This window comes from Anneissia japonica, unplaced genomic scaffold (genome assembly GCF_011630105.1).
Source record: "Anneissia japonica isolate Jap-2015-1 unplaced genomic scaffold, ASM1163010v1 scaffold287602_len1038180_cov171, whole genome shotgun sequence".
In the NCBI taxonomy this organism is placed as follows: domain Eukaryota; kingdom Metazoa; phylum Echinodermata; class Crinoidea; order Comatulida; family Comatulidae; genus Anneissia; species Anneissia japonica.
Window position 1 is genome coordinate 490172 of NW_022734061.1, and position 15262 is coordinate 505433.

The 15262-nt window shown below is 32.2% G+C and overlaps 1 protein-coding gene across 1 annotated transcript in view; it reads right to left on the bottom strand.

Annotated features, from left to right (window-relative positions):
- Nucleotides 1-14833, bottom strand: part of LOC117116297 (GRB2-associated-binding protein 1-like) — a 39311-nt gene extending 24478 nt beyond the window's left edge. The window contains exon 1 of the mRNA XM_033260318.1: nucleotides 14523-14833. Within this exon, the coding sequence (XP_033116209.1) occupies nucleotides 14523-14552 (30 nt within the window). The 5' untranslated portion in view covers nucleotides 14553-14833. The remainder of the gene's footprint in view (nucleotides 1-14522) is intronic.
- Nucleotides 14834-15262: the final 429 nt, after the last annotated feature.

The window sequence follows — 15262 nt, forward strand, 5'->3', positions numbered from 1 at the left end:
CCCTGATATCAGAATGAGACCATTTTTTTTGTACTACTGTATCCATTAAACTAAGTGCATGTTTTAAATAAATAAGGCACACAAGTTTTTCTAGTTTTAGAATGGTCAAACCAATTTTTACCGTACATGTTCAACAGGTAATTGTTTTTTTAGACCCCATTAGAAATAAGTCCTCTTGGACTTTATGTGTTGTCTGTTTCGAGAGGGTATAAAAATATTTTTTTACAACCACCTTTTTACAATATTAATATTCTTACTGCAATTTTTAACTTTGGGTACCTGCACTTTTATCGTATCTCTTGATGTAATTTTGCAAGTTTTTATTTTTAATGCTTTTTAATGTTTTTCTTTCTAAGTGATGCTGAATACCTAAATTCTATTTAATTCTCTACAAATACTAGATCAAATTTAATAGGATTAAATTCAAAGAAGTATACTTAACTTCAACTCTTCTACAACACTCTTTAGAAAGCATAGCATGGTTTAAACAGAGAAACAGATCCTCAAATTTTAAATACACACAGTAAGCTCTCAGAGTTTGACAAGACACACATTTTCTGAAGCAGTCTTAAGGGAAATCACGCAAATGGTATTACTACTTCATTGGATTGAATGAAAATGGATTATTCAAGTTTAGCGCACATTAAAATGTGCAAGAAGATGATGCCATTCTAAAAGTCATCATTTTTTTTGACATGTACACTTAAGCCCGACACCAACATTTTGGTGTCAGCTTTGACATAAAACTGTTGTATGCCCATATTTAGTCATAATGTGCCTATATATGGTCATGATGTGATGCCATCATGAAAATACTTAGGCATGTCAAAAGTTTCCATCAACTAAAATGTGACAGTGTGAATAGAGGCCTTATTCATTGGTACCTACTAAAATTTCTTATTTTGTTGAGCAGTAAAAAGATATATTACTGATGGTAGATAAAAACAAGACTCACAGGAACTTTTTGCAAATGGAAATTTCGAGGAAAGACAATCCATATTACCCATAACCAGTACTGCTATCACATGCGCACATATGTAACATGTTTGACATTATTTAATCTACAGGTTTTTATTTTATTTTAATCAATATGACATTTCAACAATGGTTGAAAATAACAAATGCATATAAGAAAAAAAAAAAGAACAAGATCATCACTTGGAAAAAAAAAAAAAACTTGTCTCATTCTGACCCATTGAAATGTCAAAAACAAACAAAACAAACAACTTTACGCTCACCTCTTCGCAATAGTGTGCATCTGTGTGTGTCGTGCTGTGCGTCCTTCAAAGTGTATAACTCAAAAACTACTGGACAGATTACTTTAAATTCTCGCACGTTGACAATGTAACATATGTACTGTATCCCGGTCCTTAATTTGGTACTTCGGCCGATTTTAAAATGTTATTTATATTTTTCCCGGCCGCAACAGAGCCAACTCAAGCTGATTGTTCAGCAAGGGTAGGAGGTCGGTAAAATTCTGGCCGGCGGACTAAACAAGGTCCGGGCGGCCTAAAAAAGGTCTGGGCGGAGTGTAAATTGGCACGATTTATGAGTTACCACTCAAGGCCTATATGATGCTAGGCCTCATTTGGCTCGGTTTAGTCCACCGGATCATTATTTTTCCAGGACATAGATATGAAGCAAAGGGTGAAGGTTAATTATATCAGATTACCTTGTGTTTTTAAATGGTACACTGTACAAACACAAATTTGTCATTAGTATAGTATTTTTACCAACTTTTTTTTTTTTCACCAACTTTTTATATCATATCTTCATTTGTTTAAATGATGGAAAACAGAAATATCATAAGATTTTGATATTTACAGTTACTGCTCTTATCAGCATCAAGATTAGGATAGGCCAAGTAAAACATGTACTTATCCAGACAACTTTTTTTTTTTTTGATGAGGCATCAACTGTTGTCAAATATAAATGTCACACATGCCACTTTACTTATATTTGACAACCACATATACCGCAGCCCTAAATTTAGCTGAAATATCATTTCCTCCTGATTTAGACTGGTACTGCAGATTTTATTTCAGTCTTACAAATGACTACTGAAAAAAAAGTGTCCTCTTCCTCTCTTAAAGGTTAAAACAGAATCTATATTCTCTATTAATATGCTTTGATATTTACCTTGAAAATGAGTTTACAGAAATTAATATTTTTTCAGAGAGACAGTATGTGCTTCTAGAAAGAAAATTTAAATTGATTGGCGGTGAAAAATAAAAGGATGTCATTTTAAAAAATATTTATAAACGAGCTTGGAAAAGCAATATTAGCAGAAAATCGTTAGGAAATATATTAATATACTGTAATTCAATTTTTCTATTTAAATTGACTATTATTAAAGTTGATGTTATCAGTCTGAAAAGCAGGTCAACAGCCCATGAATTTCACATCAGCAATCAGCAATTGCTGACCATATCACCAAGCCTGAAGCTACAGGACGGCAATTTTTTGCCGACCTAGGCCTATGTTTCTTTGCTTCAAAAACTGCTTGGAAAGTCAAAACTTTGACTGAAACAGGCTATGGCAGAAACTGAATTTCATGTACGTCGTCAAACAAAGGAAATCGATTGTTCGTAAAACAGATTTGTTTGTACATTAATTTTAATAGGCATGAGTACAATGTGTGTACAATTGTCTTAGCTACTGAAAACAAATTACTCTTTATTCTCGGCAACGATAATAACTTATGTCATCAAAAAATTAAAATCTTGATCGACAAATTTTGCAAATCCTCAGCTAAAGAGCATGGAGAAAAAGGTGTGATCTTCTTAAAGATTAAATTGACTTTGTGTTGTGTTTTATGTCTCTTTTTATTTTTATTTTCTTTTACTTTACTTTATATTTTCATTAGTTTTGTTACGATTACTTTTGTATTAGTTTGATACACCACCTGTTGAGTGCCACCGATAGAAATGGTGTATGCCAATAAATTATTATTATTATTATTATTAATGCTTATCTAAATGTACTATATGTCTTCATTGTACAGTATTATTATCATATTTAAAATGTTGCTTATTATCTAAAAGCAACCAAATTAAACATATTGTAGGCCTAATCCTACCGTCCATTTGAACACAAACACGATCGCATAGTGACTTCACTACTAACTGTCAAGTACATGTGTACATGTGTGGAAAATCCCAGACAAATCGGTTTGGGCATGTGCATGGACAAGCAGTTTTGAAGCACAGACTGCCTGTGATGATAGGGTCGTAGCTTTCATGAAAGTGATATTTCCTGTGCTAAAGATAACGATAAAATGATATTTCTTCGGTGATTTTCTTATATATTATACTACACTATTAAAGTATTACAAGTACAGCCAGTCTTTTCACCAACAATATATTGATTTAATAGAGATACTTAACAAAATCACGATCTGTAGATGACGATGTAAAGTTGAGCGTTCGGAAAAATCCTAGTTTTATAATAAGGCCTAGGTAGTTAGAAATTGCCGAGACTGCTGACCTCGGAGAATTTAATTCCAATTTTCATGGGCTGGGGTCAAACAGTGAAGCTGAGCAAGGCATCAGAACCAATCACACAATGCAAAGCATCGGGATGTTTGCTTTTTCAACATGACCTAGACTGACCCTTTTCACATAGCCAATTACAGGATGCAAAGCATAGGGTTGTTTGCATTTTTAACATGACCTAGATTGACCCTTTTCTCACATATCCATCCAATCACAGGATCAAAAGCATAGGGATGTTTGCATTTTATCCACATGACCTAGATTGACCCTTTTCACATAGCCAACCAATCACATTATCAAAAGCATAGAGATGTTTGTACTTTCAAATTGACATAGATTGACCCTTTTCAAAATCATAAAATTAAGATCTTAGAATGTTTGAAATTACAAATGACTTGGATCATTGAATAATGAAGGCCACAAAGAGTCATCATATAGGGTAAAAACAGCAAATGTGTGACAGCCAATCAGAGAATCAAGATCGCTGGATGTTTTTGAAATAAAATGATGAAATAATGAAAAAAAAAAAAACAAATCAAAAGATGAAAAGCTCTGGTTATGCATTTTAATAGGCATGAATTGATGGATGCTAGCTTCAAATACAGAATAATGCCAACTCAAAGGCTGAGAATTCCTCTTCCAAAGGTAGGTTTCTAGGTAAAGAACTTGAATGCGAGTGAAAAGTAAGCCTAGCATTTCATCAAATTAATTTATCCCACGAGAGACATAACGCTTAATAATTTAAACCAGGCACGAATAAACTAAAATATTATATGCAAAATTAACTGAATACATTAAAATAAACTGCCAGGTCAGTGTCTGTATAATATAGGGCAACAGTTTGTTTTGCTAACAACATAAAATATGATGCCCTGGGCTTTTTTCTGGGAGAAAAACACTAACATGCGTAAAATCAGGTTTAATGTGGGGAGGGGAGTGTTGGTGAGCCTTACACGAGATGGGCTTATACCGGATTGACTATGGTACGAAAGTACAGAGTCTGCACTTTAAAGAATGCATTTTACTATCGTTATCAAGAAAAAATAATGAATAAAAAAATACTGATTGACTGACCTTGACTACGGTACATAGTAGTTGTACCAGCAGCATTGTTATCAGACCTCAACAAAGATATTGCCTTTGTTGACAAAATTCAAAACCTACTTCTTTATTGATTGATTCATAAACATGTGAAAAATTACGATTCATTTGAATTTTAGATTTAAGACCAGTATGGCCAGATTTTTTCTAATCTGCTCCAACATTCATTTTTCTATTATATATGTTGATATTAATATTTAAAAAAATATTTTAATCCATCCAAAATGCAAATGACAATAACATATTTATAAAATATAAAAATTTAAATTCATCTAAAAATCACACTTAAACCAATATAGGAAAAAGCATTTTATTATGACTATGGCATTAGTTATGTAATAATATAAGAGGAAAATGATTAAACATTCTAATAACAACAAACAAATAACAGACTATCTTTAAACATAATACTGTGATACTATATAAATATAACAATATTATTAGCTTACTTATAATATATTTCATAATTACTTTTTATTAATATTTTTACATATATTATAGAGTAAAACGTCCATTTTACGAATCGTCTCTGCCCCTGATGTCATTATTGACCAATTATTACTGTGAAAAAAAGAGTGCACACAGTTGTATTTATTTATTTATTTATTAACAGTTCTATCTTTTCTTTCATTTCTGGCATCATAATCACTACATTAATGTAATAAACCTAAACCAGAGCAACTAACTACAGTATCAACGCAATTTCGTTGGATTGAGCCCACATGTTTATGAACGAGTGTTTGGATCAATGCTTGCTAGATGATCGCGAAATGTAAACAACACCATTCAGTGATCAAACAACTAGAAAGAACACAATAGAAAGGTCCATAAAACAAAAATAATAAAAATAATAGTTAAAATAATATTTTGTTAAGTGGAAGAATGCCAGCGATTAAAATAATTTGGTTTTTATTGAAATAAAAATTCAGCTAAGCTCTAGCGTGGTAGACGACGCTGCTCCACTGTCGGTCTGTGCTAGGCTTGGCCGCCGTTAGCCTATCAGTGCTCAATGGCTAGCTAGGCCTAGGTATTTGATAATCATCATTATTGGCGGGTGGCAGGTTCGCTAAACAAGGTATAAAAAAAGTCTCGTCTAAGGTTAGGCGTTAATCTCTCCATCCAATAATATACAGTAAGTGTATAAATTATGAGTGAAACATGCGCTGATTAAGTTCATTTGGCAAACTATGGAATACTCCCTCTATAGGCTTTGTTCCAATGACCGAGATAATAATGTGAAGTAGTGTTCTGAGACTTAGTACTGCAGAGCACTTTATTAATATAACAAACACCCACATATTATCATCATTATTGTAGTTCCTCCGTATAAGTCTCCTCTGACACCCCCCTCCCCCCATCCCCATCACCTTAAACACCAGATTAGACCGATTTTTTAGGGTGGACTTATACCTTTTTAATGAAAAGGCAATTTTCCAGCACTGCATGGCTAATACAAAGCCAATATTTGATTTCTTTTCTTAAGTATTGTGAAAGTTACCTAAGCTACTGATTCAAATCATATACTGGGCTTTTGCTTGAGGACAGGCTGTCACAGTACAATACCTAAAACTTGGGCCTAAAGTAGAGATGGGCTTATACCCGAGTTTGGCTCATACCTGAGGAACTACGGTAGATTTTTACGAATGAAGAGGCGTCTATTAATGTAATTTCGCAATAACCATATGCAACATTATCATATAGCTTGTACTGATATTATTATTGATAACAGTAACATACAATAACATCAATTAGTATATGCCATTATTATCATAAAAAAATATCACTATAGGTTATAACAACAACAAACAACATAAATGATTTTGTTTCCAATATTGAAACTTGGATTAGCCTTTGGAATGTAACATGACAGATGTCAATAAAAATATTGTTGTTGAGGACTTTAAATGGATGACTGATACGTTCTGTAAATCCCTACGATACTGACTTCCCTTCTACCACATATCTCAAGGACTATTATTATAAAAACATCCATCACACCAGCCTAGCCTAGAGGAAATTCAGTACAGAACTATAATATTGTACAATAACACATTAGCTCTAACACAGAAATACTTTAGCTACACCTAACATAAGGCGAGACTTCATTGTACCTTGTTTAGCAAACTCTTTTAATGCATACAATATAATAGTGATTTTGCATAAAAATAAAATTTTTTGACACCACACCCCCTGCCATGAAAAAATTAAAATTCAGAAAAAACATTTTTTTTTTACTTTATTTTTATTACACCTCTGTTCTAAAATCTCCAAAATAAGATATATATTTATTATTTCTATAAATTTAAAGCAATGATCAATCTCATTATTACATTGTTTATATTCATCAATAAATTTATATCTACATACTTTTGGCAAAATTGTTTTGCTAAAATAAGAAAACAGAATTGCTGTTTTTGCTAAAAATGGTATTAAAAAAGTCTTGCCTAAGAGCGAACTATTCCTAATTCTGATTGGATGTTATTGTATGTATGGATTGCATTAAGAGAATAACATCCAATCACATTTAAGAATTGGCTCAAAGCCACCCCAGCCATAAACTTATAGAATTCATTACCATTTAAAATTAGAAAAGCAAGTGGCATACATGTTTTGAAAACCCATTTTTTAAATTTAATGTCATACAGTATATTGTTTTGTTGCTAACTTGACTTCATGTAAATTTGAATTTAATATGCAGTAAACTTACAACATGAACTTTATTGTTAAATTTTTATAGTGATTGAAAACACTGGATAAGATTTTAATAATCTATTATTGTTTTGTGCATTTAGGCTTCAAAGTGCTGGAGAATGGAGTAGTGAAAATTATTTCTTTGTAGTTTTTCTTTTGTTATTTCATGGTTATTTTTCTTTTTGTTCATGTAAAGTAGGCCTACACAGAGGCAACTCTTTATTAAATTATGCATTATAAGACTTACGGCGAGTTGAATGGCCGAGCGGTTAAGGGAGGCGCCGCTACCTATAGCCATAACATTCGGCGCTGGTTCGAACGGCACGCTCGCCTATGGTTCCGGAGGTGGAACAAGTCTTCTCGGATAAGGACTTTAAACCGTAGGCCCAGTGTACACATTTGGCTCGTGTGCACTTTAAAGACTGACTCTTATACACATCTAGATGTGTATAAGAGACAGGTATACATCGGCAACCTTTGCAAAGAGACGGCTGGCCTATATATATAAGACTTACTTATTATTTCATCAATCAAAAACTTTATTTACTCACGGAAAACATACATTAAAATATACATTCAAAACTTGTTCACCAAAAAAAAAATGATGGTGTTCTTCCACAAGGTCGTGACATAAGACTGTACAAGATAGATATTAAAATAGATTATAACAAAATATATACAATTACATGGGTTTTTGAATAAAAAATTAAAAATTTTTTTAAATTAATCCACATAAAAATTAGCAAACCAAGCACATCACTATTATAATTATCATTATTATTATTATTTTTAATATATATTAATATTATTTTTAATTATACTAGTTATTATTGAGAATTTTGTTTAAGATCAGATTTTTATATACTGGAAGAAATTGTGGCATTTTGCTCCATGCAATATTAAAATTATTCCAAGTTTTACAGTAGCTTCCTTTAAGAGAGGCCACCATTTTTTTTTTGCTCTGATGAGCCCTAGGTACCCGGACTACTTGATTAATAAATAGATATTTTCTGTATGGGCAGCCATTAGGGCCACTAGAATCACTCGGCTGATTAATAGATCTTTTTTGTATGGCCGGCAGATAGGGCCAATATACTCTACTACTTCTATTATACTGCCCACATCGGAGCCTACGAGATTACAAGAACTTGTTATTACTTTGTCTAAAATTATAATTGAAGGTATTTATTTAAAATAGAATTGATAGATACGAAGGTGCACATCCAATCACAACTTTATAAATTAGCATACAACATCCATCCATATCCATCTTGCTTTGATGAGAAAGCCAGTGTACCGTAAATGCTCGAATAAGCACTGCTCTCGAATAAGCATCGCACCAAACCAGATTTTTTATTACCGCTAAATGCCGGTCTTAATTCAAGCGCCACGGTGCTTAATCGAGAGTATTTTAGAATGAAACACTTTGGGAAACAGGGTTTTAAATCCAATGCATACAGTGTTAAAATGAATAAATAACAATGAAAACTCAAGCATTTTTTTTATAAACGTTCATTTACGATAAAGTAGGACATATGATAGGCCTACTGAAGTACATGAATACGTGATGGGAACGGGCATGGAAAATGCCACGCCAATATTTTTTATAAGCACTGCACTCGAATATGCGCCACACCGAAGCCTCCAAAAATGTTATAATCATCGCAACGCTTATTCAAGCATTTACCATGTTCTCTGTAGTACATCTTGGTTTGGTGTGTCCCATGGTAAAGCCCCATATATTCCAGGCAGTCCTATTTGTACAATTTACGCAATATAAATATATGATAATAACATAATAACACCTGTGTGCATGTTATGAAACTCTTTTCTGGATCTTTGTAAAGCCAAGTAAAAAAGTTTAGATTCTTATTCTTACTCACTTCCTGTTATTTATTCTTGCCAAATTGTTTGTCCAGCAAATGCTATTGTTCTAGTTGCTGGTATAACCATACATTTCTAATATTCCTAATTTTGCATGTGTGTAGATTAGATTTCGTGTTACCACCATAAACAGTTTATCTAAAAACAGGCAAAAAAGATCTCCTTTTATTTTTGAAAAAGTTGGTACAAAACAACTTTAAAACATATAATTAACCTAAGTATAATGTAAAATATAATAAGTCTGGCTCTGGCAAAATCCAGGTGTCTGTCGCACCCAAAACATTTGAGAATCAGAATTTTTTAACATTTTTATGTTTTCGTATTTTAAAAAGAAGATATTAAAGGACACTTTAATGATTTTTAAAATACAAATCTTAATTATAAACTATTGATTTTTGAATCTTTTGAAGTTGTTTTCTCAAACCTACATGGCTGTTATCCAATGAATCAAATATTCATAACTTATCTTATTCATAAATAATCAACCAATTTTCATCAAATAAACACTACATTTTAAAGACGATTCCATGCAAAATCTAAAAACACCAAAAACCTAATTTTGTATTTTTCCTACAAAAGACTGTTCTTGTCAGAGGCGGTCACAAATAAACTTAATTTTTTTTTTGACCGGTAATTTTTTTTTTTTATATTATTGTATCGATTTGCATGAGGTGTTTCCAGGGTCTTTTTCTGTGTAATTTTAATGATGAAATTTTATTCTGAGATTTTTCTCATTTTATTTATTTCTATATTGAGTGAATTTGTTGTGAATTGTAACTTTTTAGTACTTTTCTTGACTTTGCAATGATTCCTTTATATTGTCTTCTCTTTTTTTTTCTGCTTAAGGTGCTGTCAATAAAATTTTAAAATAACTTTTTCTTAAATGACTATTACTGTCAATTTCTTAGTTTGGATTGTCGCATCTATGGGCTATTGTTTAGTTTACTTTTCTTGTCACCTCTAAATTGATTTTATTATATATATTTTTTTATTATATAATTTTTTGGCTGAATATAGTGAATGATTATGATGAAATCAAATAGGTAGTCAAAATAAGGCTAGCCAATCATAAGACAGGAGCTCAGGATATTAACACTTTTTAACAGGCATAGAACCATTAATTAAATTACAGTACTGTATGCTATGCTGTACATATATGGCATTTCAACAATGCAGGATATAGGTTAAACTATGGTTAAAAGACTAACAATATGTCACCAAAACAAGGCTAGCTAATCACAAGAAGGAGCCCAGGGTTTTAACACTTATCAACAGACATTAAACATTACTTAATACAGTATTTTATACTGACATACACTTCTGTCACTACAATGCAGGAAAAGGTTTCAAACTATGGTTAAAGACTGACATTAAGTCATCCTTGGTAGTTTCACTCAACTAAAATTCCTGGTAAAACGCCAAATTGTTTCCTTTTTCTGTACCTACCTGATTATATTATTCACATTTGAATGCATATTTTTGGAAAGATCTGAATCAAGATTACTCTGTACTCAACTGTACACAATACAGGCAGACCTTTAGTACTAAGATGAATTTTAAGGGGTGGGGTTATTACCTGGTGAATCTGCTCTCCAATTAGAAAGCAATTATTCAGCACTGTACCCTTATTTTATACTGACATACTTATTTTATATTGATATATTGTATTTTATACTGACATACACTTCTGTCGCTCCAATGCAGGCTAAGGTTATCAAACTATGGTTAAAGACTGACATTAAGTCATCCTTGATAGTTTCACTCAACTAAAATTCCTGGTAAAACACCAAATTGTTTCCTTTTTCTGTACCTATCTGGTTACAGTATATTATTCACATTTGAATGTATATTTTTTGGAAAGATCTGAATCAAGATTACTCTTTCAAATCGTACCCCAGGCTTTTGCAAGAGGAAAGGTATGTGTGTAAAATTGGGCATAAAGAAGAGGGGGAGGGGGATGCGCTTATACCTGAGGTGGGCTTATACATGAGGAAACCCTTGGGTATTACTTATTTTCTAATTACTATATTTGTTCTTAAAAGGTTTCTATATAGGCCTACTCTATATACATCGAAGACCTAAATTACAAGCATTACACATTAACATATAAAATATCTTGTATACAGTGGCATATCTAGGAGACTGGGGAGGGGGAGCTAAGTGGAGAGGGGGCGCTAAGTGGAGAGGGGGGTAATGGGAGGGAGAGCTAATGGGAGGGTGCTAATGTGGGAACAAAGGTGAAGTGGGAGAGCTTGATGATTAAGTGAGGGGTGTTAGTTCGTAAAATAATGTGATATGAGACTTTAATTTATTGAAAATAATTTTTTTGCTTCAAAGGTTTCCAGTCGAGGGATAAATATGGGGGAGGGGAAACAAACATTTTTTGGGGAATGTGCACCCCTCGCGCACCCCTATATACACCACTGCTTCTATACAGTTAGTTGCTACCCTATCAATTTCTAGTTGAATTATTCTTTGTATGTTAACAACAAAACTAATGCCAAGAATAAACATGTAAATATTGTTGATTTCTTTCATTGCTGTGAGTTGTAGTGTGATTTGTTGGAAGGCCATTGTTCTGTTTATGATTGTCAACAAAGTGAATTATTCTATATCCAGGGTAGTACACATCTGCTGGTTATTATTCCAGACCTGCCAAGGTTATTATGGAAAACAAAATGTGGGACACAGTGGAAGCTTCAGTCTACACTACAGTATCTCAATCCCACCATAGCTGTGGATGTTTATACCTCATAGGGGGACCACATTAACCACATTAAAATAAAAAAAACCTAAATTCTCACATAATATACTTAATTTTTTGGGGTCAATTATAAAGATATCTTAGTCATTTTCTAAAATTCTATAATTTTTAGTGCCTTGCGCTTTAATATATGGACAGCCTTAACAACATTATCAATAAAGCAGAATGAATAGTGGGCCAGTGTGTGCCGTGGGTGGGCTCCGTCTACAGTGGCAGGGTGGCATTTGAGTTTGATAGGATTCTAAGAGATCCTTCTCATCCTCTCCACTCTTTAATTGTTAATTTTATTGAACAGAGCGGTAGAATACAGTTGGCAACGGCTCGCGCTAATCAAGATTCTTTCATTCCTAGAGGAATCAGAAAACTTTAATGCAAATCTTCAAAGATAGGCACTCGAATTATAGAATTATTGAAATTAAAATTACTTGTATTTCGAACAAAAAATATTTGCATCATGTCTTTGAGAACACGAAACATCTTTCGACCATGTGTAATTTCTGATGAAAAGGATGAAATAAAGTTTATCCGTATCTGTATCTGCTAAGAATATGGCACCTCTATATGGCCCTAAACGCATACAGTAGAACCCCCTCCTTTGAGACACCCCTATTAAGGGGATAGATTTTCAGCTAGAACGAAACTATGGTAATGTAGCAAATGTACAACAACCAATTACAATTCCAAGCATGTATGATAGCTGGCAAATATTTACTGACATCAATTATGCATTCTTACAATACAGTCTCCTATATGGTACGAAGCATACATTATAAATTAAACTTGCTATAAAACACTATAATTTTTTGCGGATAAGTAAATGTTGTATCGTAAATGCAATCTACTAATTGCAGTAACAAGGTAATTTGAATGCTTGCAAATATTGCATTTTATAAATTATATTTTTTTAATGTATATTTTTACATATCTGGTTTTTCTGTATCTTCAAATAATATAATTTAGATCCAAATGTATATTTAAATTATCTTGATTTTTTTTAATGTTTAGTCATTTTCTCTTTTTTCCCCCTTTCTTTTTATGTCCATCTTCTGAATTTCAAAATTAATTTTTTGTTGATACAATATAAGAGAATCATATCATTTAATAGTCGTATTACGTTTTGCGAATCGAATGTAACATCGCCAGTCTACTTTAAAAGGCAAACAAATGGTTCATGAAACGTAGTGTGCGAGTAAATTATATTTTTCTCTTATAATATATTGGATCAACAAAAAAGAAAATTTCAAGATAATTCTGCCTCTATAATTTTTTAAAAATTTGCCATATAAGAACAACATTTTAAATGCATTTTATAACATCTTCAATTGAAAATTGTTTAAAAAAATTGTATCATATAGTAATTTATATTAATCAATTTTCTTACGGAACTTTTGTCTTTGTAATTTTTGACATCGTTTCCTATGTAATTTTTAGTATTTAATTCTTTTAATTGCATATTTTAAAATAATTATTATTTTTGTAATTTCATATTTAGTCTCTCAATTCATCACATGCATGATGCAGCAATACACTGTTTTGCATGTAAGATTTTATGGAATAAATATACCAGAAATAATAATAAATGAAATAACGAAATAATAATAAATGAAATAACGCGACTAAAATTGATTATGCATTATAACAATACGTTCCCTCCATGTAACGTATGAATCACACACAATAAAGTAACGGTGTATATTACTGAATACGAACCAACACCCTGAACTGAAACAATAACTGTAGTTCCTATATGAATCATCACACTCAATAAATTGAAGTCTCTATTATTCAACAGAAGTTATTATTGCTGACTACACTGCTTTTTTTTGTGTTTTTTATAAGAACCATTAAATTTTTTCCCAGGCTCACTGTTCTTATTTTTTTTTGCCGATTTCAGGCTCAAAATGTTCCTATTTTGTTCTTATTTTTAGACACTTTTCAAACATATAAAATTATTATTGTAAAGCAGTGTTACAGTACTGTGTATTATAGAGTGTATTTTATATTCCCACATTCTGAAAATAAGGTACAGATAAGATTTGTTGGTTTTTAAAAAAAATAGAAATCTCATTTGACATTTTACCTCAGCCTCAATTTGTTTTTATTTTGTGCTTTCAATTTCAGTCTCAGTGTTCTTATAAAACGTGTTCCTATAAAAAAAAATGTATAAACCAATAATCAAGGTAAACTGAAAATTACACAAAAAAAATAATGTACTCTACCTAAAATATAGGAAATTCTTTACATTAAAAAAATACTTGTTGAATGTCGTCTGGATATAAAATATCTTTCATTGTATCACCCTGGGTGATTTCTGGGCTGAACCAAAATAACCTATACTTGTAGCCTGACCTTAAGCTAAAAACAAATATAAGACCACTTGTACTCTACCTTGGTAAAAATATAGAAACTCCTTTTATATAATAAGAAAAATACTTGTTGAATGTTGTCTGGATATACTGTATCCCTTATGCTGTAGCTATCAACCCGGGGCGATTCCTAGGCTGATCCAAAATGAATAACCTTCACATGTAGTCTGACCTTAAGCTAAAAACAAAACTAAGTGCAGTGTAGGTACAAGAATTGCATACCTGAAGATACCCGAGACAAGTTCCTCGCATTCCCTACATAGCTAGCACCTTATGGATCAAGAGGTTTGAACTTGAAGGGAATACAGGTAATAAAAACAATCTTCCAGTCTGCACTCACCGGAAAATATCTTGTTTTGATGATTCACTGTCAGATAAATCTTCTTCCTATTGTTTATGAAGCATTATTATTACTGTACCATTGTTTAAGCATATTGATATCCTTGCATAAGTTTGTAGCTTTCTCTAATAAGCGCAAGAACCATGCACACTTTCCCACTGATTGTCGCACACTACAATACTTTTTGCAACACTGCAACCTTTCTATCTATCCTGCACCATCAGGATTTCCTAGTAACCAGTTCAAAGGTCAAAGCAGAGCTGTCTAATTTAAATAGCTTTAGTTTTCTGATTTGTGCTGGTAATGCATGCCATTGCTGAAAAGATGGTTTGAAAATTAAAATAATCTATAAATATTAATTGATTGATCGATTTAATAACAATAATATTTACTCAACATTCCAAGAAAAATAGGCCTACATACACCAAGAAATACGTACAGAAACAAAATAAATGTACAAATTTGGTATACTTTAAATCAGTGTTCCACAAATTTTACACCAACGACCCAGTTTGAAATTCAGACATGAATCACACCCCATTGACCCTCAACCACACATGCAATAGAGGGATTTAGCGATGATTGGTTACAGGCAGTCATGTGACCTAAATTGGGTATACAT